Here is a 24,948-nt window from a genome sequence, read left to right as displayed (position 1 = left end):
GTCCAAAGAGTAATCGATACTACATACATGTTATTTCTTTCATACAAAATTTTAATTAACACAAATAAATCCCCATTTAATTTTGCCTCTTTTTTTTTTAGAGCTTTGCTGTTCTTTAAGAACTAAGTGTTTCAAAAAGGTATTATTTTCCACGTATAATCTACCTGTGCATGTGACTAACGTCCAGCCACTACACTGAGTACAGTAACTTGCTCAGAACACCAAGTGTTCAGGCATGGTCAATCATAAAGTCACTGTAACACATTTCAAAGGTGGATTGCAAGACAAAACCCTCACAGCCCATTTTCCTGCCTGGAAAATAGAAGGGTCATGTTCAGTCAGTGGTAGTATTGCCCAAAGCATGCGCCACTCTGAACCCTCATGTCTAACCAATAATGATTACAATTTAAAACTGCATCAAGGAAAGTATCTCAGAAGGACATCTTAAAAAGGAAAAATAAGTTCACAAATGGTGGCTTTCGACAAGTCGTCAGGCTCTCTTCTGTGGGTCACAGGTAAAAGAGACGGCTTGCCAGGGAATAGTGTGGTTCTTGGTGGATACTCTGGCCCACAAGGTAAGCCAGTTTATGGGCATAGTGACAAGGAGCAGGGACTCGAATGACACCCTTTAGTGGGAAGAAGAACAACAACAAAAAAAAATTAAGCTTCTCTCTACTTTCCCTAAATGTAACTTTTCAGAGATACCAATTCAAAGGTTCAGAAAGTATAGATTTAATTTCAAACAATTTTACAGATCTATAGGAAAATCCATATCAAAAAAAAGTACTTACTGACAAATTATAATACATGTGGCATAGTCTGTAAGTTAGACACTGTATTCCATCTGGGGTGAAGTGAACAGTGTCATGGATAACATTATAGTGAGTGGGAGTGACAGTACCATCTTTCACAGACTGGCTCACGATAAAAAAGTCATACCTGGAATCACACAACACAGGAATACAGCATGTCAGCTTATTTTCAGAAAGAAAAAACAACATAGCAAACCTAGTATCTGACGTGACATGAATGGACAGAAATCCATTCTGTGGACAAATTTCCTTTACATTTAGAAGCCTGCCTGACTGTTGAGCAATGATTGGGGAAAGCGAGTCTACAAAGGGCAGTGCAACCATCAATACAAGCAAACAAGTAATAATGCTCTCATGATTTCTACAAAAGCATCTGTGCTAATGCCTAGATGCAGAAACTTGAAGTTGGCATGTTGGATACGATCGTAGGGACACTGAGTTTAGAGTTCCAGGGATGAACACCTTCTCCTCTTCCCAGAAAGTCACCAGAATCCATTCAAAGTCCCCAATGATAGAAATGGCAAGGTTCATCAACTTCTTGTAGCTCACGGGTTTTTATGTGTACTATGTTCTGCTTGGTGTTGATCTTACTTTCTTTCCACTTGCTTTTCTCTTCATTCTTTTCCTGCCCTCTCCTAGATTGATCGATGTTTGTCCTTCCTTAATCTTACTATGTTTCTCCCTGTCTGATGCTATGAAGGTCCTGTTTGTTTCCCATTCAGGGTTCTGCATAGTTCTTTCATTTGGCAGAATGGACGAGTCTCCATTTGACCAGGAGTCCTGCCATCCTTCCTAACAACCGAAGAATCTCAGAATGGTAAGCATATTTAAATTCTAGGAGAAGACAACTGAAGACAGAAACCTCTATAATTCCATGTGTATCTGTTTATATAAGTTTTTCACCATCTTTAGGTCAATTCTTTCTCCTCCAAACCATGCAAACCTTTTTTTAGAAGAAAAAAAATAACATTTCTGTTTGAATAAAAGGGAACCTTTATTTAAATAAATAAAAGAATGGCTTACCATTGCCTCTTGGTCACCTCCACATCAATAACCGTTCCTGGAAGTGGATTTTGAAGTCTTCCTTGATACTCAGCAAAAAATCTGGTATTTATTCGTTTCTTCACCACAACGACAGTTAGTCGGACCCTTAAGAGTTACGATTGGTGTCACTAGGTGTGCCCCGTAATCTCAGAAGCATTCAGAGGTTGAAACACCACACAGACAGGATTAAGAAGAATCTGCAAAAGACTGCTCCCCACACACCCCAGTTTTACGGTCCTAGTTCTGTGTGCCCGACTCAAGCAGTCAAAGAGGTTCCTATTCACAGCCACCCACATCCTAGGGGGAGGAACTTCTTCACAAGGTCAGGACCCCTCATACCTATGCTGGACACCAGGGTTCACCCACAAACAGATGAGGCCAGAGGAGGCAGTTGAGAGGAATTCTCCAGCCCTCGACTGACACAACTCCAGAAGAAAGGAGTTCCATAAACACGAACCATCGACCAGCTCTGATCATGGGTTTTAATGAATATCTGAGGTTAAGAAGCCCCCGCTACATGAAGGGTGGCAGGGAGGTTAGGAAAAAGGAAAGTTCATGGGGGCTCCAAAGGAAGAACATCTGGAATGTTTCAGTTCTGCTCTGCACTCTTGACTTGGGTGTGGAGCAGAATGTCAAAGAATCTGCATTTTACAACTTATATACTTAGACTCGTCGCCGTAAACAGATTTTAAGGAGGACCGAATCTGTGGTACTTCGTGTTCAATCAGTGCTTGAAGCTGACCGTCCCCCACTCCATCCCGATACACAATGATGGATTGTGGCAGAAATAGATTATGTTTATACCAGAGCTTCAGGGCAGCTGAAAGGAAACGAGAAACATGGATAAATAGACAGTAACTGGGCAAACTGGCCACTGCTATTTGTAACAGCTCCTAGGTTCAGTTTTTCAACACTGTAGCCTCCAGGACACTTTCGCAGCTTTTAGGCCTTCAGGCTAGCTCAGGGTTTCTCAACAGCACCACTACTGAAATACTGAGCCAGGTAATTCTTTGTGGTGGTGACGGTAGGCGTGTTGTTGTCTTCTGCATCATTCCTGGTCTCTACCCACGAACTAGATGCCAGTAGCACTTCATCCCAGTTGTGACAACCAAGAGTGTCTTTAGGCATTGCCAAAAATCTCCTGGGGGATAATCTCTCCACTAATGGCCAACTAGTATATACAACTATAAAGTCAGGCACTCCAACCTCCAGGGGACACTGACCTTCCAAGCAGGCTTTCAGCCCACTCACAAGCTCCTGCCCCGCTTCTTGGAAGACACACTGAGAGAACCACCTGTTTGGAGAAACATAAGCCATTAGTTTGGCAAACAGGATTCTTAAAATTTCATCATTTTGATGCGGAGTTAATCTAGGACTTCCAAAAAAAAAAAAAAGTCACTATCAGTAGCTGAGGATCCATTTGAGGATCCATTCTTTCATTTCCCTGCAGAGATCAAAGCATTAGTCTCTTCTGGTATCTTAGGCATTTAATAAGATTCTGAATGTACACAAATAGTGATATAGAATGGAAGCATTGATTAACATTGCTACAAATTATTCATACTTTCAAAGTGCTGACTACTGCTATCTCACCCACTGGTGGACACCACAAAATAAACAGACTGTTTTCCTGGAGATTCCTGCTTCCAGGCTGATGCCTTAAACAATGGTTCATCCATAATAATCTGCTTTGAAGGAGCAATCTGTTTTGGAATGGTAATAGCTACTTGACCGTGTCCCAATAGATCAATAGTTGTCTCAACGTTATTGTTTTTTCTTTTGTAAATATTTTGAGAGAGGCAGAGAGAGGCAGAGAGATAATCCTAATCAAGCTCCCCATTCACGACCCATGAGATAATGACCTGAGCTAAAATCAAGAGTCAGATAATTAACCAACTGAGCCACCCAGGCACCTCTGGTCTCAGTATTCTATCCCCTGTGATTTAATTAGTTCAAAGTATTACAATGACTTGACATGATACAACGTGTTTGTTTGTCTGCCTCTTTTTTGGTATTTACATTCTATGAGAAGAGATGATGCTTTTGGGCACTACATTTTCACTGCTCTTTTCGCAGCGTTTGAACATAGCAAGTGCTCAAAAAGCTCTCTGAACCAGGGACACTGGGTGGCTCTGTCAGTTGAGCATCTGACTCCTGGTTTTGGTTCAGATCATGATCTCACAGTTCATGGTTTCAAGCCCCGTGTCAGGCTCTGCACTGACAGCATGGAGCCTGCCTGGGATTCTCTCTCCCTCTCTCTCTGCCTTCTTCTGCTCACTCTCTCTCTGTCTCTCTCAAAATAAAATTTTAAAAATTATCTGTGAACTGAATGAAAGCTTAATTTCCTCCCCATTATTTTTAAATTCCCTTCCCCCCACACACACAAAAAAACAATGTTACTGTATGGAAATAGAGTATGACTGGGAAAAAAAATGGTCATTTATGAAAATAAAGATGAATCCTCAAAAGAAAACTCTCGAATTATACCTAGTGGGTCACATTCATCATTAAACATAGCAGTGATTTGTGACGGTCATACATGTCCTAATGCTCAGGAAACTATAAAGTGTGTGCAAACTCATCTAAAGGTGGATTCTATTCTAAGCCCAGAAAACAGAAGTGTTCCTGGAGCAAAGGAGAAGCACAGGGTATGGAAGCAGGTCTTCTTTGGCAGGTGCATTACATATGAACGTATGAAGACAACATCCCATATCTATGTGCTACTGGTTGCATTCCTAGTTGGTCTTCCCCATGTACACACTCAGTTCTTTCCTGTGGCTGATGGTCCCATGCAGAGACCCACTGATAAGAGCCTGTGGTAGGCAGAATCCTACCTGTCCTAATCCCCAGGACTGTGACTATCAGGAGATATTGCCCCGTGATTATGTCCTGTGAAACAGTTGACTTTATGATAAGGAGATTTTCCAAATGGACTGTATCTAATCTCATGAGCCCCTTTAAAAGCAGAGAGTTTTCTCTGGCTGATGGCAGAGGAGAAGGAGAGGTTTGAAGCAGAACAAGGACTCACGGTGCCCTGGGGGATCAGGGCGTGTAAGAAGGAATGTGGATGAAATGCTAGGAATGGAGACTGGCCGGCAGGTGGCAGCCAGCAAGAAAATGAGGACCTCTGTCCTTGGTCTACAAAAAAAATGAATTCTGCCAAAAGGACATGCCCTTGGATTCTCCAGACCAGAATGTGGCTTGGCTGACACTTTAACCTCTGCCGTATAAGGACCTGAGAGCCATGTGGTGCCAGATGGATGACCCACAGACCTGTGTGCAGACACGTGAGTGTCACCTTAAACTGCCATATTTGTCATCATTTGTTATGCAGCTATAGAAAAATCATACAGAGGCTTCCACACAAAATGTTTTTGGAGCATAACCTTGCCAGAAGAGGAGCAGTACAAGGTGGCTAAGAACACATTGTCTGTGGACCTTGCTAAGGAGCATTAGTTACGCCCACTCTCCTGCTTGTCCAGTCAGCTGCCAACTGAACCATGTCTGTCAGAGCCCACTCACTGTGTTAATTCCTGATTGACGCTGGACACGAAGCCTGCAATGGACTTCCGTCGATTTACAATATCGTGGAAACAGTCAATACCGACGAACATTGCATTCCGTAACTGAAAGGTTTAAGAAGGGAGTCCATTGAGTTAGGACAAAACGTGAGCAAAATTAAGCAATTACATGTTAAAGAGAGTCAAATACAGTCTTAGCAAATTCAATGAAACAACTGAAATAAAGAGAAGGCAAAGGAATCCAACATACTCCTGTTTCCACCTTCCAGAGGGCTCCTCCCATCTTGCAGTTCATCTGCTGGGCAATCTTTGTAGCAATGGTCATCAGTGTCTGGGGTTTGTCTAAGGTCCGTGCCACCACACACTGGCTTGGGATGGGGCAATTGACGCACAGGTATTTTTTAATGCCATCATACAGGTCTTTCCTGTCACTGGACAGCACACAAAGGACCTTGAAAGAAAGCAAAGATGAAACTGTCCAAGATGCAACCACAGTGACAGGAGAAATGGACAGGAGAAATATCAAGGAAGATATTTAGGTGGAACACTGATAAAGCAGAGTCCATTTATTCAATAGCTGATCTGTGAAAGGTCTGGAATCCTGTTACATTAAATAATTGTAAAGTGTGTAGAAGAGAGTCTGGGAGCCAGGCACAGGCGATACGCATCGATTGTTTGAACTTGCAAAGTCTGTACATCCTGGTTATTCTGTTTTTAGGAGTTTATCATGAAGTTATCAAGAAAGGGTTAAAACACAGATTGAAGCATACCATTCTCAGGACAGTCACCACTTCCAGTTGCAGACTATGTGAGAAGCACTTGCCAAGCATTGTACTCAACTCAATTAATTCCTCAACAACCTACTGAGATGAATACTAGTATTCCCATCTTATCTCCAAGCAAACATGCTCAGGAATTATGGGAACCACCAGATTCGCAGGCAGCAGAGCAAGGTTTCCTACATGTGTTCAAGCCTCTAGCAGGACACAGAGCCATGAGGAAGAGCCATTACTGCTTGCTGGTTTCTGACTATAATGGGAAAATCCTCAATAGATTATTTTTACCATGATGATGCCTTCAGCAAGATTTTTTTGGCAAATATCCTTGATCAGATTAGGGAAATTGTTTAATGTTTATTTTGACAGAGACAGAGAACAGGGGAGGGGCAGAGAGAGGGAGACCCAGAATCCAAAGCTGTCTCCATGCTCTGAGCTGTCAGCACAGAACCCGACATGGGGCTCGAACTCCTGAACCGTGAGATCATGACCTGAGCCAAAGTTGGATGCTCAACTGACTGAGCCACCCAGGCACCCCAGGAAATTCTTATTCTAGATTAAATGAGTTTTTTCTTTTCACATAAGAAATGTGGAATTCTATCAAATGCATTATCTGCATTTTTTTCAGTTGCAATCATTTTTCCTATAATTCACAATACTAACCAGCTAATTACTTCTCTTTTTCTAAAAACTGAATTTCAAGTTTTCAGATCTACTAGCACCCCCCTGAACCATGGTGTTCTCCTAATATTTTTTTTAGCCTCCAAGGAATCTTAATCATGAACTCTCCTTGTTCTTAATGTTGTCAAGTCTCTTTTGGCCTCTTTTCTTCACACTTGACAACCTCAAGTTTTAATATTCTTGGCTTCAGATTTGTTGTTTAGTTTCTGCTTTTTGTTATTTCCTCCTACTTTATTTTGGTTCATTCTGTTCTTAGTGCATTAAAACTTAGACTTCATTCCCAATGCATTCACCGAGGGCCAGGAGTCCCCCATTGTTATTAGTTTGCTGTTTTATACAGGTCTTGATACATACTATTTATATCATCTAAGCTTTTTTTTTTTTTAACTTCCATTAATATTCTTCTTTTTTTAAGAAAAAAAAAAGTTTATTTTGAGAAGAGTGTGTGGGAGGGGCAGAGAGAGAAAGAATCCAAGCAGGCTCTGTCTGCACTGTCAGCATGGAGCCTGATGCAGAGCTCAGACTCACAAACCTTGAGATCATGACCTGAGCCAAAATCAATTGGATGTTTAACCAACTGAGCCACCCAGGTGCCCTTCCATTGATATTATTCTAATATAATTGCTACTTACAAGTAATTCTTCGGTTTTTAAATGTATGTGGACTAATGATTTCTACTTGCAGTGGACTGTAGTCACTGTGTGTTTTTGATAGTAATGTCAGTCCTTCATTATTGGTTTAGGATTTCTCCATGTCCATTGGGATCACTTAAGTATAAAGCTGAACTAACTTACAGATACGTTTTGAAAAGCACCTAATCTTTTGGGTACAGATTACACACACACACACACACACACACACACACACACCTTTCCCTCTTTATATGTATATATTTATATATTATCTGGTAAGTCAGGCTTTTAAATATGAGTTTAAAATCTTCTAGATTCTAACTTTTATGTGATGATTTCTGAGTTTTCTGAGAGTGGTCAGCTAACATTGTCTCCTACAACCAGCTTCTGGAGTAGCATGGACCTGTCTCCTCCTGAGGAGAACTTGTTCAAGCTTATGAAAATACAGGGGCATGCCTGTTTATGGCCTTGTTAAACTGGCTGAGCTCTAAAGTTAACAGCAATAAAAAAGGAATGAAATCTTGCCATTCTCAACTATGTGGATGGAACTAGAGGGTATTATGCTAAGTGAAGTCAGAGAAAGACAAACATCATATGACTTCACTCGTATGAGAACATTAAGATACAAAACAGATGAACATAAGGGAAGGGAAACAAAAATATAAAAACAGGGAGGGGGACAAAAACATAAGAGACTCTTAAATATGGAGAACAAACAGGGTTGCTGGAGGGGTTGGGGGGGGGGATGGGCTAAACGGGTAAGGGGCATTAAGGAATCTACTCCTGAAATCATTGTGGCACTAACTTGGATGCAAATTTAAAAAAATAAATAAAAATTTTAAAAAAAGATTTACGGAGTTAAGATAGGAGAGAAGTAGAGAGATGATCCCAGCAAGTGGGGATGCTTTCTCCCAAAGTGTCTGCCCACCCTCTGAAAGGTTGGAGACTATGAACAGACAGCCTGAGAGAGAGAGGAAGACAGAAATTGAAGGCAATGCCCTGTCGAGGAAAGAGTACTAGAGATAGATTTTGAGTCTCTACCACTCAAAACTAAACAGATGAGCTTTAGAACACTACATATTAAGGCATGAAGCCACGGGAATGTTCAAGCTGATAGTTGTACCAATGTACACACCCACCATTTTGGAAAAGTGATAAGTAGCATCTAATGACAAGGGACCTTTCTACTCCAAGGTAGAAATGCGTGTGCACAAAAGACATGTACTAAAGTATGCAAAACAGTACTCTAGATCATAGCAAAACTAGAGACATTCCACATGTCCATCAAGAATAGAATGGGTTAAGTGGAAAAAAAATGGGATACTACTAGAGCAAGAGAGCAAATAAACCACAGCTATATCCCACTAAAGGCGAAGCTCAAGGTTGAACAAAAAGAAAAACAGACCAAAAAGACTATGTAGGGACAATTGGGTGGCTCAGTCGGCTAAGCGTCTGACCTCAACTCAGATCATGGTCTCGTGGTTCATGAGTTCAAGCCCTGCTTCGGGCTCTATGCTGTCAGTTCAGAGGCTGGAGCCTGCTTCGGATTCTGTGTCTCCCTCTCACTCTGCCCCTCCCCCCTCTCTCTCCCAAAAATAAACATTAAAAAAAGGACTATATGGTGGACTCTTAAGGGGCAAAATTCAAACAAACACAGCACGAAGCTCTGGTGACAGCAGTCCGGGGTGGGTAGTAGATGCATTAGGAGAACAGTAAGCATAAAGGAAACAGTCTACTTCACCGGAGGGTAAAAGATCATAATCCATTAAATGAGAATCCATGAGTCCATGTTTACATAAGTAAATAAATACATACTGGCACGAGTCAAGAAGAATGGAAAGGTCTTCCTAATAGAAAAACAACTAACAAACACAGAAGAGATGCCAAAAGCATAAAAAGCACTGACTGGGGAGCACCATAATAAGCACTATTTCAGGCACAAATCATCAATGGATGCTAAAACTGGGGAGTGAAACCACCGAGAAACAGGAAATGTGCATGGTCTCAAAATGTCTCCCCCCAATTAACTGATTAATTATAAGGGGAGGGGGGAAATTGTCACTTTAAAAATGGGGAAAACTACCAGACCTCATCTTGAATCAGATGATCCAAATTAAAATTACAAGTCAACACCACATGCTCCCAAACATGATGAGTTGAAAACAAGACGGTGTCGCTTCTGTGGTAATCCTGCAAGAGCACGTGACCTGACTCCAGCTGCAAAGAAACGGGCAAAGTCATACTGAGGACTGTTCTACAAAATAACTGACCAGCATACTTTCAGAATGTCAAGGCCATAGATCTCAAAGGCAGACAGACCAGGGGCGCCTGGGTGGCGCAGTCGGTTGAGCGTCCGACTTCAGCCAGGTCACGATCTCACGGTCCGTGAGTTCCAGCCCCGCGTCGGGCTCTGGGCTGATGGCTCAGAGCCTGGAGCCTGTTTCCGATTCTGTGTCTCCCTCTCTCTCTGCCCCTCGCCCGTTCATGCTCTGTCTCTCTCTGTCCCAAAAATAAATAAACGTTGAAAAAAAAAATTAAAAAAAAAAAAAAGGCAGACCAAAAAAATTTTCCAGATTAAAAGTAGACTAAAAAGACACGGCCATCAGATGCCTCAGGTGATTCGGGGCACTTTGGGTGGCTCAGTTGGTTAAATGTCTGACTCTTGATTTGGGCTCAGGTCATGATCTCACAGTTCATGGGATCAAACCCCATGTCAGGCTCAGCACTAGCAGCAAGGAGCCTGCTTGAGATTCTCTCTCTTTCTCTCCGTCCCTCCCCCGGTTGTGTTCTTTCTGGAAAATAAATACATTAATTTAAAACAAAATAAATTCTTAAATGCCTCAGGTGATCCTAGAAGGACCCAATAATTTGGTTTCCTATAAAGGAGATGGTTGGTAGAATCGGAATTAGGCGGGTAGATGGATGAATGGCTCAGGAAAACACACATACTGTTAATAATGACACACATGCATAAATGGACATATGTGTGTATGTTCTGTACATAAGGAGAGGGAGAGAATGATTTGCAGAAAAGGGGGTAGGTAGATGGAAAGGAGAGGGAGAGAGAACAATTATATGGATGTGTTAGAATGTATTCTTTGTGGAATCCAGATGATGGCTGTAGAGAGCTTAGTACTGCCTTTGCAACTCTTCCTGTAAGTCTGAAATTGCATTAAAATATAAAGTTAAAAGAACTTAAGGTTCTAAATATTCATGAGAACAGAAACTGGAAGTTTCAGATTGATGTGTAATGGTTATTTGGAAAAGGAACACAGTAAGGTTCTCTGTTTAAAATAATGGGGACAATGTTTCCAGTTGGCACTTTTTACTGCAAATGTTTAATTTTCAGGAACCGGTTATTACAGGTTAGTGAATGTATTTTTATTCTTTTAGCCTTAAGTTTTTAACAAAATCCTAGATTTGTTTTTCACAGGAAGGAAATCAAACCAAAGAAATCCCCATAGCTTGAACACACTTTTATTTCCTGTTACTGCCTTACTCTTCCAACTCACACATTTATAGGAATTTAATTATTCAAACACTTGTGCTTCCTCACCATGCCTTGTTTAAACCAGTGAGCTATAGGGGGTTATCTGTATACACCATAAGGAGAATATATTCCCAAACTATCTGCGAATTGTTGGTAGTGTTACCACCAGTCCATATTGCATATCTGTGACGTTAAAATTTTATTTTAGATGTAATATAAATCTGTAGCTTGATGTCCTCTGGCCCCCCACCTTACTGCCACACCGCTTTGAGATTTGTTAGCCGCATGGCTTCACCCCTGTTCACATACATGAATTCCCTCTCTACGCGATCTATGGAGATTTCCATTTGCACTTAAAGACCATTTTACACATAATTGTCAATCCTTGTGTTATGTGGTCATCCCCAATTGTGTAGCGTGCATAAGAAGGATTGTAGACATGCTCCCCCCAACTCCATCTGACAGAATACCTGACAATATTGAAGGAGCTACCTTGAGTAGAAGATACTGTTCCAAAAAAGCAAAGTTAGGACAAATGACTCAAAGTGGGACAAGATCCCATTCAAGGGATAAAGACATCTTTTAAGACATTCCCACAATTAAAAAGGCAGTCTTGAGCTTTTCAGGCAGATGCTAAATGAGCAAAGAAATTCCTGTTTAGAGGATTTAAACAACTACCAAGGTTCTTCAACTCTGATTCTAACAAATGGAAACACTATGCTTTGCTGATTCCCAATGAAGGCTTCCAGCTGAGGATCTAAGGCTGCAACACTGAAGAACAGAACAAAACACAGCACTCAACAAGGAACAGGAGGCAATACACAAAATTTAAGTACAATAGGATTTCAAAAATGAGACCTTTCATTTAAGAATGCGTATGGCTCATACAAGGTAGGCTTCAGAGTAGCCTAAAAGCCTCCATAGTAGAAACTAAAAAGAGAAAAGTCTACCCTTTCTGTAAAGGACAATAGGAGAAACATCCTGGTTTCATGATCAAGAAACAAAGATCCCTTTAAAGATCATCCTGGAGGAGGAAGAAGGAATGCAAGATGGATTAGGAGAAAGAACCCCAGGAACAAAGAAGAAAAAAGTTGCCTTAGTAATTCAGATACAACATAATGACAACTTAGTCTAAGACACTGGATGGAGAAAAGGTAAGGACAAGTCCTCAGAAAAATACCAAAGTAGAGAACACATGCTGGACTAGAATGAGATCATGGACTTCAAAGGATACAGCTGGGGGTGGAGACAGGATGAATGTGATTACCATAATCCACCTTACTTTACATTTATATGGTGGTTTTCAGTTTGTGAGATGTTTTTTCACTTTTTAAGGATTGAGACAGAGACAGAGAGAGAGAGAGACAGAGAGAGAGAGAGAGAGAGAGAGGGAGAGAGAGCACGTGCACACAAGTGGGGGAGGGGCAGAGAGAGAGAGGAAGAGAGAGAACGCCAAGCAGGCTCAGAGCTGTCAGTGTAGAGCCCAACATGGGGTTCAATCCCATGAACTGTGAGATCATAATCTAAGCCAAAACCAAGAGTCAGACACTTAACTGACTGAACCATCCAGGCGCCTCTGTGAGATTTTAAAAAATAATAATTCCAAGTTCTCAAGCCTGAAAGAATTAGCATAACATGGTAACATTACCTAGTGGCTAAAACCCAACATTACCTAGTGGCTAAAACCCAAAAGGCTGTATTCAGCTACATGAGAGGGGTAAATTTATATTTGTTTGCTAGTTTTGGAAACCACTGGCAACATTTCAAATTTAAAAATACATACAAATGCAGTTTTAGGATAGTCACTAAGTAGTATGCATATATACATATATAATAGACACTTACCATCTGTGTTTTGGATGACACATGGTTTTCTAAGATGGTTGTATAGGATTGGACTGTATCATTTACTTCAAGCCTAGAAAATAAGTATATATACTCTATATTCAACAGGTGACAAATAGTGAACATGTAACATTTTATGCAGCCAATGAAGCATGATATAAGATAAAACAAGATACTATGTTAAGTCAAGTACTTCAGTTGAAAGTTTGTTCTTAAAAATAAGGTCAATTTTTGGCTTCCTCAACATGTATCCCAATAGCCACAAACCATATATCACAAAAGCCTATTTTAATACCTGTTGACTAGAATAGACTTTTTTGTTTACAAACTTTCATTTTGATGAAGTGACTGATTCCTATAACTTAGTATCTTCTGATTCCAATTTTAGATTGATAACTGCTTTTAAATTTTTTTTAATGTTTATTTTTTGAGAGAGAGGTGGGGGGAGGGGCAGAGAGAGGGAGACACCGAATCCAAAGCAGGCTCCAGGCTCCAAGCTGTCAGCACAGAGCCTGATGTGGGGCTCAAACTCACAAGCTGTAAGATCATGACCTGAGCCGAAGTCAGGCACTTAACTGACTGAGCCACCCAGGCACCCCTTGCTGACAACTAATTTTTAAATCGGATATAATTTCTGCCGTACTTACATTTTTGCATCTCTCATAGCTATGCCCATGGTGGGTGTAACTTTCCGTAGGCTCTGTAGCAAGGACAAGGCTGCTCCATAATTTCTCCTAGGATATAGCACTAGCCAATGATCTAGTGACTTCACATTGAGTAAAGGTCCACTTCTAGTTTCTTTTGACCAATCTGCAAATTGTGGATGGGAGTTGAACTGGAAGAGAATTCCAAGACAGACAGACAGACAGACATATATACATATATATTTTTTAATGAAGTTTTATACATCATCGAAGAGCCTTTCCATCGTAAATCTGTGCTACTTCCTATTGAAACACTACAATTTTAAACTTCAGTCATAACTGAATGATATCTTTTTCCTTAAGATAGAGAGTAATACTGGAATTCCATCATGGGTCATTCTGGGCTGTTTTGGTTCTAGGTAGTTGACTCGTAAGGATGCATTTGGAAGATAATTTTGCCATGAGCAATGTCCACAGTACTAATAAAGATAAAACACAGTTTACTACATGCCAACCACGTTACATGCATTCTCATTGAACATCTGCTTACTGTCTCATAGAGAAAGGACAGGTAACCCAAGAAGAGAGAGTAGTCCCAGGTATTGACCTGAGTGAGTTCCACTGTGTGGAACCTGACCTCAAATAACTAAATGAGTAAATGAAACATGGCCACTTTGAAATGGTCTTACCGCTCTGCTTCCTTGAAGAATTCTTACTTCTTTCATAATTCTTCCTGAGAAGGACACGAAGTTGGGGTCAAATTTCAAATCCCAAAGTTGGAGTTCCCTTTGTGCACTCTTATTTCTGAAAGTTAAAATTTCTAAAAATCAATCCAAATGAAATAAGCAAAGGCAATGATCCACTTATAAAATTCTCCTCTAATCTAAAGATGTCTTCTATTGTCCTCTGTGCTGACATGGTACAAAGAAGGTCCCTGGTACCCTGAAATCATGATGTCTTCGCTCTCACATTTGCACAGGGTCTTAGGATCTTTCTATATCATTCTCCCCCTCCAGACTTCCCCTAACTTTGCATTGACAGAAAAAAATAGAGTTGTTTCCCCCAAGATATCATTTTCGTCCCAACTGTCACATTTTAGTTGGAGAATCTGAGATGCCAGGGGTTCTACGCAGTCTCCGCTTCAGGACACACACACACACACACACACACACACACACACACACAGAGAAAAATAACACTTACTTTTGTACAATATTCATGAATCTTCGTAATTCATGCTGCCTTTTTTCTGGATCCAACCTTGTATGCATAGCCAAGTCTCTCATCACTCTGTAGTCTTTACGCATCTCATCTGTTAGACCTTTACAAAAAAAAGTTTAGAAAAGATATAGCTAAAGAAGCAAGAATGGATTTACATGAGAGAAGCCTGGACCACTGTACCTGCAAGAGGAAGAACCAGCAGAGAGAATGCAGCTCTGGGCCATACGGAGTATTATGAAAAGCCGGTACTTCTACATCCTAACACCTGGGGCTTAAAAGGGGTGGACTTCTCTGAAGACTGCATAAATCTGTAGTACCTGTCAGGTAGCATAGCTCAGGAACCAGCATTATAGGCTCATGGGGTGTGTCCTGTTGGCTCTTTTTCCATTTGCCTTTGCTGACCAAAAGTGGCTGAGTTAGGTCAGTAACCACTAGACCATGTTGCTGCTCAACAGAAACAAGAAAGAACACTGGTGTAACTATCAGTGAAGCCTCAGCAAAGTCACATAAATATGTACAGAAGTGCATTTTGGGGTCACCAACAGAGGCCTGGGGGTGTGCTGGTGATACGGTTTCCTCAAGTTTAAGAATGCATTAAAGATATTCTTAATATTCTCTTAGTTAGACGTCCCACAGATGGCCTCTTTTTTTCTCTCTATCAACACACGTAGCCAAGGAGAGAGGGATTCTTACAGACATTATATTGGGGGTCATTGTACCATCCTTTCACTACATATATGTAAACATATGACAGTCTCCTAGGATCTGTATTTCTCACTACAGCACTGTCTTAAAGATTCCTCAAACATACTTGAGAACTTTCAAGAGGATTCCCAAACGAAGGGGTGGACAACAAACCCAGTCAACTTTTTAGAGTTGCAATTCCACATCTATTCCCAACATGCCTCCTGCATCATTTCCCCTAAACTCTCAGTCCCTGCTTCCAGGAGGAAGAGATATTTGCCAAGACATCCTACTCCTGGGCTGCAATTTCCATGCCACAAACTGCTTTTACTCTCTAACACACAGCAATGGTTCTTCATAGATCCTTCCATGCCGATCAGCAAGGTCCTCATCAGTAAGAAGTTAGCCACATGAATTCTGGTGTTATCTGCCTGCTAAACATCCTGAGAACTCCAAAGGAGTTCCTACCTGAGACAAAACTTCACACATCCAGTGTTCATGGCTCTTTTTCTCTTAAGATGAACTATTGCTTTTAATTCTTATGCTCTCATTGCAGACTATATATGTTTTTTTTCACCCTTACAGTGGTCTTTAGTTATTTGAAAGACAGCTGAGATTCACCCCCACTTTCCTAGTTCTAGAGTCTTAAGGTCCAAGCTTGTGCAAGTATCTACATGTGTGTGGAATCATGGCATCGTTTTAGGGCCTCATCTATCAAAACCTTTGGACGAGCTATTCCTCCTGTCAAAAACTTTGGGAAACACGCCTCTTATTTCCCATAGCTGCATGCAACATCCTAGAAGGATCTCCTCCTCCAACATCAACTTCTGCACCTAAACAGAGTTCTGTGGTCCTTCTTTGCAGCATTATGAAATTTTTTTGAAGGCCAGGATTGTACTTTCCTTCTAAGGGCTCATCGATGGACTCCAGGATTTTTCTAGATCTCATGACAACAGGACAACTAAATTGCCATCTGTCATTAGACTGAGTTCCCACCAGGGCATCCCAAGATGACTCAAATCGTTTCGAATATTTCAGCCCATCTGTTTTTTTTTTCTCAATTAAACCTGCTGAAACCACAGTCTTATGTTTCTTTTACATCCAAGACTCCTGCCTATCAACTCATGCCAAGAAGGTAGTTTGTCTTCATGTGACAAATCCTCTAATTATTCCCAAACCCACTGCTCTGTGATGCCAGCATGTGTGAATTTACTACAACCTATATATATTTGAACTTCTATGTGCTAGTCGTGGTGTAAGACAGAAGAGGTATTTACAAGGAGCAAAACCAACATTGTCCTGCCCTGGTGGAACTCTGTCTACAGAGAGGGGAGAGATTTGTAAAATAACCACTCAAATACAGAATTCCAAATTGGGATAGATGCTATGAAATGCAAGAGCACAACAGAACAGGGGGACCCCACAGAGGCCTGAGGTTTCAGGTTGGTGTGGGGGTGGGGTGGATGTACTCTGGATACCCAGCATGGCTCTTCTCAATCAATGACATTTAAGGTCAAATTTGGAGAATGAACAAGCAAATATCAGCCTGGTATCTCCATCTACCACCTCCATCAGAGCCTAAGTCAACCCAAAAATCCCTAATCTCCTCACACCGACTCCCCCGTTGTAGTAAATAACTCTGGCATCCACTCACTTCCTACCTCTCCCACCCTAATTCCGGTCACCATTATCATTGACCTAAAGTGACTTAGCCACCTACTGACTGATGACTCTTCCTCCCTTTTTACCCACATACAGCCCATTCCTTGTAATTAGACACATATCTGTAAAATAAAATATATCACTTCATCCATCTGTATAACACCTCACAATATCTGATTTGTCTCCGTGGACAGAACTTTATACAATGTGGCCCCCACTTCATCCTCTGATTTCATATCCTACAACCCAAGGATGTCCTCCCCGCAACCGTGTGCACTTCTTCACAGAATAATCTAGCCTTGTTTGGGATCTGGATACATCTTGCCCATCTGGAAAATGGGGCCTTTTCTCTTCTCCCTCATTTGCACACAGCTTGCTCCTTTCAGACATTCACATACCAGCTTCTCAGAGCTTTCCATGACTTCCCACTCTGAACCACCAGACACTGTCCATAATACCTCTCAATTTTAATTATCTGGTTATATCCCTCATAATCCTTAGAATAGTCCTCTTGTCTGTCTCTCTTCCTGCCGTAAGGATGCAAGTTCCTTAAGAACAGACAATTCAGTGGTCTTACCAATGTATACCCAAGATGTGTAATGGGCACTCATTAAGTGCTTTTTTGGATTGAATGAACAAGAACTAAGTATGAAGCACAAGTGAGGATAATGTAATAGCACCATCCCCTTGAAGGGATGCCAGAGGGCTGTATAGCCTTGGTGGTTCCAAGTAGCCATGGTTTCGATTCCAGTATAAAAATACAAGCCGTTTTTTAAAAAATATTTATAAGTTCTTTCCATTTGCTACAGATATCTGTAATTCCTTTCTCTCATCTGCCAAAGCTATAAGACTAATCTCGTCAACTACTGTATCTTTGTGCACCAAGCTAAGTTTACTTATTTCTTTGTGAACAAAGATTGAGGAATCCAGGAGTTCTGAGATTCAGCACACAGCTGACATCCTTCCAGATGGTAATTAGTCATTTGTTTCTTCTTTTCAAACCAAATTCTATAGGGCTCAAACTTCTATATAAGGAAAGTGTTCATATATGAAGTCTTGCCATATTCTATTTTCTACCCAATGATCCATCAACATGTTTCAAACTACCATAGCCTCTTCTTAGGCCCACATTAGAGGCCGTATTGGAGCCATTCTAATCATGTGACATTACCCTCTATATGAGGCACTCGAATACATGGATAATAGATCTGTCAAGTTACAATACCTCTAAGGAGAAATTTTATAATAGATTATTATATATGTTATAGGTTAAAAGAGTATGTTATGTTATTATAATCTAACATATAAGACTCTATATTGCACATTTTTATGAGACATATTTGACTACATAATAAGAAAAAAACTGAGATTTAAATACATGGAAAGACAGGAGATTTCCTACCTCCTTGTAGTAGTCTACAAAGGTGATTTCCTCACCACCTGATTTCTTAAACGTACTTCTGGGAGTCTCCTCCCAATTAATAGCATCCACTCGATAGGTTCTATTGTTATACCTGTGGAATGGTCACAACATATAGTATTATTCCTAACATATTTATGGCATGGGATCATGTAAGAAGTGAGAAGCTTTAAATCCTACAAGAAATTTCAGGATATATCCACTTTAGTAAATTCATATGAGATATAATTCACCTATGTAAGGGTACAATCCAATGGTTTTAGTATATTCACAGAGTTGTAAATCCTATACATTTGCCTACCCACCCTATTTCACATGAATTGAATGATACAGTATGTGACCTTTCCTGACAGCCTTCTTCCACTTAGTGTACTATTTTTCAAGGTTTGTCTATGCCGTAGCATGTATTGGTGTTTCATTCCTTTTTGTTGCCAAATGACACACTATTTTATGGATATACATTTTTATTTTTCCACTTATCAGTTGGTGAACATTTGAGTTATTAACACCTTTGAGCTATTATGAATAATGAGGTTGTGGACATTCATGTATCAATTCTGGTAGACATAGGTTTTCATTTATCTTGGGTATAAAACTAGGAATAGATTTCTGGCTCATATGGTGACATTATATTTAGCATATTGAGAAAGGACCATCCTGTTTTCCAAAGAGACCACACCATTTTTACTTCTACCAGCAGTATGTGATGGTTGGTTCCAACTTTTTCACATCGTTGCCAACACTTAATCTCTGCCTTTTCAAATTAAGCCATCATAGTATGAACAGGTATTTGCTTGTGGTTTGACTTTGCATTTCCCTGATGGCCAATAATATTGAGTTTCTTTTCATGTGATTATTGGCCATTTGTATATTTTCTTTGGAGGCCTGTCTATTCAGATCCTTTGCCCAGTTTTTGAAAGTTGGGTTGAAAAAATAAATAAAAGTTAGGTTCTCTTTTAATTATTGACTTGTAAACATTTCTTACATATGGAGATGCAAGTTATTTAGGAGATATGTGATTTCAAATGTTCTCTCATTCTGTCCCTTTTCTTTTTCTTTTTTTTTTTTTTTACTTTAAAAAGTTTTTAATTTGGTGAAGTCCAATTTATATTTTCCTTCTGTCATCCCTTCTCTGTTGGCATTTTATTTTATAAGGTTTTGCCTAACTCAAAGTCAAGAAAATTTACTCCTAGATTTTCTTCTAGGAATTTTATAGTTTTAACTCTTACATTTAGGTCTATTTTGAGTTAATTTTGGGGATAAATTGGAGTTAATTTTGTATCTTCTGTGAGGAAGGGCCAGGTAGATATCCAGTGGTCCCAGCAATATTTGAGGAAAAAAGTATTCCTTCCCCAAGAAAGCGGTCTTGACACTTGTTGAAAAAAGATCATGGACTATAAATGTGAGGGTTAACTCCAGGATTCTCAATTCTATTCCATTGATTTTTAGGTCTATCTTCATACCAGTATCCCACTGTCCTGATTCCTAGAGCTTTGCAGTAAATTTTGAAATTGGGAAGCAAGAATAAAGTTGAGGACTCCTAAGATGAGTCCTCATCTTCACGCTCTTCAGCTTAAAATGTCTGGTCTAGAGGAAGATTAAAAGTAAAACACTTCCGTCAAGCGGAAATTTGCTAATGGATTATAATTAAGCCCTGATTTTTAAAAATAGTTAGACACAAAGCAAGAGAAAAGAAATTTGGAAGGAGCATATTCTGTTACATGTGAGAGAGGGTTCAGAGCAGGTGACTGGATCAACATCAGGAATCACAAGAACAGCAAAATCTACAACTGAAACTTATCTTTTTCTTATGCTGTATAGCCAGATGAGAAAAGCATGGATGGATTCTCACCATTTCCATGCTATTTCTGTTTCTGACCTTTAATGTTTAGTAATTCGAAAACTATAGGACCATCTCTTATGGGGGGAAAAAGTTCTCCAAGTGATTGGATAGGTTTTTAAAAAGCAGACTTACAGGACACCTGGGTGTCACAGTTGGTTAAGTGTCCGACTTCAGCTCAGGTCATGATCTCATGGTTCGTGGGTTCAAGCCCCACATCAGGCTCTGTGCTGACAGTGCAGAGCCTGGAATCTGCTTCGGATTCTGTCTGTCTGTCTGTCTGTCTCTCTCTCTCTTTCTGCCCCTCCCCCACACTCTTTCTCTCTCAAAAAAAAAAAAACATTAAAAAATTAATTAAAAAAAACACTTACTTTGTAAAAACAATTGATCCAACTAATTCTTTAGAGATTTCCTTAGCATCTTTCCTTTGGGATTTGTTATCAACATGCATTATTAGATCATAAGCAGTTTGCATTCGGAGCAGTTTATGGTTCACATCAGCACAGAGGGTAATGCTGGTTTCATACTCAAGAATAGAAGTACTATATCCAGGCCAGATTACCAGCCTGCAAACAGAATACATTAGATGTAAGGGTCAAAATCCAAGCTCTGAACAAAGAAGCAAGTGTCCCAGGGTTGGAACTTGGGGTCTAAAACTGGTGCTTAGGAGTCAAGCAGTTTCAATTTCTTATTTTTAGTAAGAATTGATCTTTTGAAGGACCTTTCCAATAGAGATTTACCTGATGTGCTAGTTATAACTCTTACACCCTCTTTGTTAAACCATATTGTTATCACCCACAGGCTCACACACCTATATCCACACACGTACATACGTATGTGAGAATATATAGGATATAGGTGTATAAGTTATAAACATATACACAATATATACATACATACATGTAGCTATAATTACTATGATTGAAAGTACTTAAGAGAAATTTATTATCCAAATTTTAGAAGATTTAGACTTCTTATGAGGTGTTTATATAACTACCAAATACCTCAAGGTTTATGCTTATCACTCTAGGATTGTAAGAGTGAATCTTTTCACTTCGATTCAAATTTACATTAAAATCTAACTTAATCGTTCATGGCCAGTGGGTACCACTGAAAAGACCATAACTTATAAATCCTACTGCTTCAAATGAGAGTAACTTTCTCAAATGCTTCTATGGTCAGGTCTGTAGAATGTGAAACTTTCCACTGTGTACTTATGATTGAGGAACTCCGTGGCCTCATTCTCGTTGTAATAGTTGCGACCAACTTGCTTCAAATCCATCATCTTCAAAATCCTAGAAATTGGAAGAATGGATTTCGTTGAAACCACAGTGAATATTATTAAGCATTTACTAACAAACACGGAGATACATTGGGGGAAAGAAATCTACAAGTGACTTTGTTTTACAAACAATTAACAGGAAGTGCCTGATACAACAAGTAAATGACATTGTAAGGTAGATATTAAAGCCCCTTGGACCTCCATTTTCCCCTCCTTTACATAATCTACAACAAAAGGTCATGGGAAGGTCATCAGAAGGTCCTTCATCCCCAGAAATGAACTGAAACCTCTTTTGCAGACTATGTGCCTCCAATTTTCATTTTCACTATTTGTGCATCACCATAAGTTTAGAACACCAAACAAATGTAGGGGTGCCTGCTTGGCTGAGTCGGTTAAGCACCAGACTTTGGCTCAGGGCATGATCTTGCATTGAGGGCTCAAGCCCTGCACTGGGCTCTGTGCTGACAGCTCAGAGCCTGGATCCTGCTTCGGATTCTGTGTCTCTCTCTCTGCCCTTCCCCCCTTGTGCTCTATCTCTCTTACAAAAATAAACAAACACTTAGAAAAGAAAACAAATGCACATTTACTCCAGGGAGAAAGAGGCATCGCTGTGCACAGTTGACATCTGCCCCTCCCTAGACAGGGAGCAGGCATGTGATGTGGGGTAGGCAGGAAGAACAATGTCAACAACAAGCCACAGAACTCAAACAAAACTCAAATCTAGGTGAGGTTCAAGTGCTGATTCATCTCAAAGATCGCTTGCCCTCCCAGAACATGAGGAGACATCGAGAACACAAATTCTAGGACCAAACACCTATGTGCAGTGCCACTGACACACTAACATGCAACCAAATCTCAAGGAAACGAAATCTTACAAACACACTTTCTAAAGAGAATGTTGTAATAACGTAAGCAGTCCAGTGAGGTGGGTTTGAGTTCACTGCAGAATTCAACGGTGACCTTCACAATCTTTTGGCCCCATCGGCTGACCAGTTCTGTTTTCTGAGGTAAAGAAAAAACAAAAAGGTCTGGTGCTCCTTCCAAGGAGAGTATGCTCATTACTAGACCACAAATCAACAGGTCACTTGGGTGTCCAGCAGGAGCAATCTTAACCCCCAGAGGCACATTCAGGTAGAAAATAGGATTTAGGAGTCCCAAATGGGGGTCAGAATTAAATATTTACAATGATTTTTTTTTAACTTAAACAAGCTCCTGTAAATTATGCACTTGGTAAATAAATATAGAAGTTTATTGAAGTGGGGTGTCTGGGTGGCTCAGTCGGTTAAATGTCTGACTTGAGCTCAGGTCATGATCTCACAATTTGTGGGCTCTAGCCCTATATTGGGCTTTGTGCTGACAACTCAGAGCCTGGAGCCAGCTTCAGATTCTGGGTCTCCCTCTCTCTCTGCCCCTCCCCTGCTCACACTCTGCCTGTCTCTGCCTGTCTCTCCCTCTCTCTCTCTCTCTCAAAAATAAACGTTTGAAAAAAAATTTTTTAAGTTTATTGAAGAGGGTCACCTGGATGGCTCAAGCAGTTAAGCCTCTGACTTTTCATTTCAGCTCAGGTTATGATCTCATGGTTCAGGGGTTTGAGCCCCACTTCAGGCTCTGTGCTGTGTCAAACCTGCTTGAGAGTCTTTCTCTCTGCCCCTCCCCCAATTGCTCACTCTCAAAAATATTAAATTAAGGAAAAGAAATGGAATATTAAGTCCTTCCAGTTCTGTGTGTGTGTGTGTGTGTGTGTGTGTGTGTGTGTGCGTGTGCGTGCATATGTGATGTTTTGGAACAAGAAATAAAAACTTATTCAATACTTCATCAGCATTTGAGCCCTATTTGCCATTGAAAAGGTAAAAAATATATATTTTGGTCCTAAGTTCATTTTAACCACCAAAATGAGGCATGAGGGAACATCAGTGATAGCCAAACATGGCATGTGGGTTTTGTTACAAATCCTATGGGCAAGAGATCTTCGCGAGGTCTCCATGAACCATTGTATAAAAATGGTATATTTGCTATAATACAGGGAGAATGTGAGAGAAAGAAAGAACAAAGGTCAAGAAAATGTCCACTAACAGGAGTGCCTACATGGCTCAGTTGGTTAAGTGCCCAACTCTTGACTTCAGCTCAGGTCATGATCTCGTGGTTTGTGGGTTCAAGCCCTGTGGCTCTGCACAGTCAGTGCAGAGCCTGCTTGGGATTCTCTCTCCCTTGCTCTCTGCTCCTCCCCTACATGTGCTTTCTCTCTCTCAAAATAAGTGAATAAACTTAAAGAAAAAGAAAATATCCCATAACATTACTTCACCTGCTTTTGTAGTTTATGAGGCAGTAATAAAGAGTTCCCATCAAATATGTGACATTCTCCAATTACATGTTTATGCTGGCAAAGCAAATCTGTACGAACTTTTCCATCTTCAATCTCTGGCATGTAATCAATGTTATACTTATACGTGAGGAGTTCAGGGCGAGAGGTCACTCGGAAATGGTTGGTGAATAGCTTTACCACTCTACCTTGCGTTCCTGAAAAAACCAAGCCACATGTCAATAATGAAACAAGTTGACAATGTAGACACCACGATCTTGAGAGCTTAAGTTAGGTCAAACAAAGACATGAACAAGTAACGAACATTTACACACACCTGATGCCCAGAATATGTACCAGCCTTTTAAAGGAATCCTCACACAAACATACATTTAGAGTTAAAATAGAAGATTAAAATATTAAATTAACAACAACAAGAGATCAAAAGAAAACCTCTTGTAACACAAAGCTTCCAAAAGGGGAGAGCGAGTGGGGAGCCACTGTTTGTAATAGTGTTTAGCATAAAAAAAAAAAAGGCTCAGCACAACCAAAGAACTGGGTCATTTGATTTTAGTTGCTATAAAAGGAAAAGAAAACTGGAGAGTACATCCAGGTCCCAAAATAGGTCTCTATTTCTGCAAAGGTGGAGGTTATTACAACATGAGAAGGTGGGAAGGTACCTCCACTCACAGTGATGGGGTGAAGCTCTAAGACTCTCAAACACAAATGAACCTCAGAACAAGATCAACACGAACAATTCCATAACACTAGGTTGTTAAAGGCCAGCATACCTGTTGTGGAGTCTTTCACATGTTCCAAGTACTGTCGGGTATTCACCACCTGGTCTTGAAAAATGGCTCCAAGACCCCTTTTCCCCTTCAGTGACAATGCCTGCAATTCAGCCCCCAGCTGAAGTTCCTCTGCACAGAAACAAATGCAAAAACCATGAATTTTATGTGATAAAAAACAAATGGAAACGTAAACAAAGGACAATGTTAAGTACAACTTAAGTTGAGGTTGTTGGAGGTAGAAAACAGGGTTGTCAAAGGATCCAAACAACAGTAGTTCAGTAATGATCACCAGAAAAGGTGAATG

General features: G+C 40.3%; 1 protein-coding gene across 1 annotated transcript; it reads right to left on the bottom strand.

The window, feature by feature from the left end:
• Positions 1-89: 89 nt before the first annotated feature.
• PIWIL3 (piwi like RNA-mediated gene silencing 3) lies at positions 90-24,948 on the bottom strand (the record flags this gene model as incomplete). Its single annotated transcript, XM_040463861.1, has 18 exons — positions 90-626; positions 792-939; positions 1,836-1,961; positions 2,526-2,676; positions 3,080-3,150; positions 5,379-5,482; positions 5,628-5,828; positions 12,802-12,874; positions 13,449-13,636; positions 14,135-14,249; positions 14,649-14,766; positions 14,984-15,110; positions 18,415-18,526; positions 20,644-20,838; positions 21,487-21,567; positions 22,438-22,556; positions 23,857-24,071; positions 24,645-24,948. Coding segments are annotated over 18 exons (2,565 nt in total), but the record flags the coding sequence as incomplete, so codon positions are not given.

Source organism: Herpailurus yagouaroundi, unplaced genomic scaffold (assembly GCF_014898765.1).
Source record: "Herpailurus yagouaroundi ecotype Mexico unplaced genomic scaffold, PumYag 428, whole genome shotgun sequence".
Classification (NCBI taxonomy): Eukaryota; Metazoa; Chordata; class Mammalia; order Carnivora; family Felidae; genus Herpailurus; species Herpailurus yagouaroundi.
Note: the sequence above shows the minus strand (reverse complement) of the source record. Positions and strands in the feature narration are given on the sequence as shown.